A 1647-nucleotide genomic window follows, 5' to 3' on the forward strand; every position below is an offset into this window, starting at 1 on the left:
TGCTGAAGCAGAGCTGAGGCAGCAGTGGGGACAGCCAAACTGAAGAGTCATCCAGGTGAGGAAGGGGGGACTTCTCGGTTGCAGGACCATAAGCCTTCGAGACACGGCTCCAGCAACTATCCCCCAGAGGAGAATTCCCACTTGGGAATTCATCTTTTGACCTGAGAACCAGGAGCCGAGACACATCCCCACAGGCGCGCAGAGGAGCAGGAGAGGGGCTGTGAAGACTGCCGCGGGCTGCAGAGCACCAAGACTTGGAGTGGTGAGCTCGCTGCGCCCTCCTCTCAGGCCCGTCCTGTGCCACTGACCGCCCTGGAGGTAGACCCCTACCCATGCCTCGCTCCGCTGCTCCCCACCCATCCCCCAGCCGGAAGTAGAGCCTTAGCACGGGGCTTCAAGGCAAACATCCTGTCCTGGTTTCCTCCGTTCCAAGGAGCTCTTTCCAGACACATCCCTGACTGGGACAGACAGGCAGAGCAAACCAGTCCATCTTCTGTCAGGCCACTAGTCGTCCTGGAGGGGTGGGAAGAGAAAATGAAGAAGGTCCCAAACCAAGTTCACTCAAGACAGGAGACAGGTCAGGCTTAATGCTCACCCTATGGTCTACATCCAGTAAAAGAAATGCAGAGAAACCTGTTTTTGTCCTGATTTTTAAAAAACATACAACGTGATCTTTATGACCTTTTCTAGTCTGACCTTTTTCTCCGGACCGCACCCCTCCACTTAAAGATTGTAGAGGCGGCTTGTGTTCTCCCGCAGGGTGGCTAAGGTGTGGGAGAGCGGCTGAGCTTTGACACGCGCGATCTCTCGGACCGTATGCAAGGCCAGGCCTGGGTGGGCATACTGGCAGAGGCTCCTGGGAACCTGGAAGACATCAAGCATCCCGGACATCACTATGCGTCCTGTGCGCAGTCACTAACAGACCCCCTCCCCGGCCCTTCCCCAGCAAGGACCTCTTTGGGGTTGCCCTGTAGAGACCCCTTTACCTGCAGGTGCAGGGAGAGTCCTAGTCATGGGGGGCTCTGGGTGAGCGGGGTCCCACGCTTCCTTGGACTACCCTCTACAGGGTAGGGCTTTGCACTGCCTGGAAGAGAGTGGTTACCCTTCAGCTTCTCAGCCCCCTTGACTTTTGGTTCTGCCAAGCAACGACAAGGAGACATCTACGCAGCCGAGGGGGAGACCTGTGAGTCACTGGGGCTCTGGCCCTGCCAGCCTTGCCAAGGTGACAGCCCACCGCCCCCCTCCCCTGCCTCAACTCAGCCCACGGACTTCCGTACCTGTCGGGGCAGGAAGTAGGGAGCATCCGTCTCCACAATGATCCTCTCCAGCGGGATGTGCCTCAGCGCTTCCCGGGCCTCCCAGGCCGAGGAGTATGTCAGGACCGCCGTGAAGCCCACAGACATGTTGGGGAAGTGCCGCAGCAGGGGCTCGATGACGGGGTAGCTGCCAGTAAAGCAGTGCCTGGGGGAGAGGGGACAGTTCCAGATCAGTGCCCCTCACAGCCCCCTCACAACAGCCCCCAACCACCCCCCCAAGACAGAGCGGCCCCTCCCAGTGATGTTGTGTGGACAAATTCCCAGGAACACGAAGACTGTATCCAAAAGAAGGACTCCACGCCCCCAAGACAGAGCGGCTCCTCCCAGTGAT

At 58.8% G+C, this 1647-nt stretch overlaps 1 protein-coding gene across 1 annotated transcript in view; it reads right to left on the bottom strand.

Moving 5' to 3' along the window:
- Nucleotides 1-6: 6 nt before the first annotated feature.
- LOC115274471 (putative deoxyribonuclease TATDN2) overlaps nt 7-1647 on the bottom strand; it is a 17335-nt gene continuing 15694 nt past the window's right edge. Inside the window, exons 2-3 of the mRNA XM_029917897.1 lie at nt 1278-1461; nt 7-864 (exon numbers count right to left, since the gene is read on the bottom strand). Of these exons, the coding sequence (XP_029773757.1) occupies nt 724-864; nt 1278-1461 (325 nt within the window). The 3' untranslated portion in view covers nt 7-723. The remainder of the gene's footprint in view (nt 865-1277; nt 1462-1647) is intronic.

The sequence above is a fragment of the Suricata suricatta genome, chromosome 12, assembly GCF_006229205.1.
Source record: "Suricata suricatta isolate VVHF042 chromosome 12, meerkat_22Aug2017_6uvM2_HiC, whole genome shotgun sequence".
Taxonomy (NCBI): Eukaryota; Metazoa; Chordata; class Mammalia; order Carnivora; family Herpestidae; genus Suricata; species Suricata suricatta.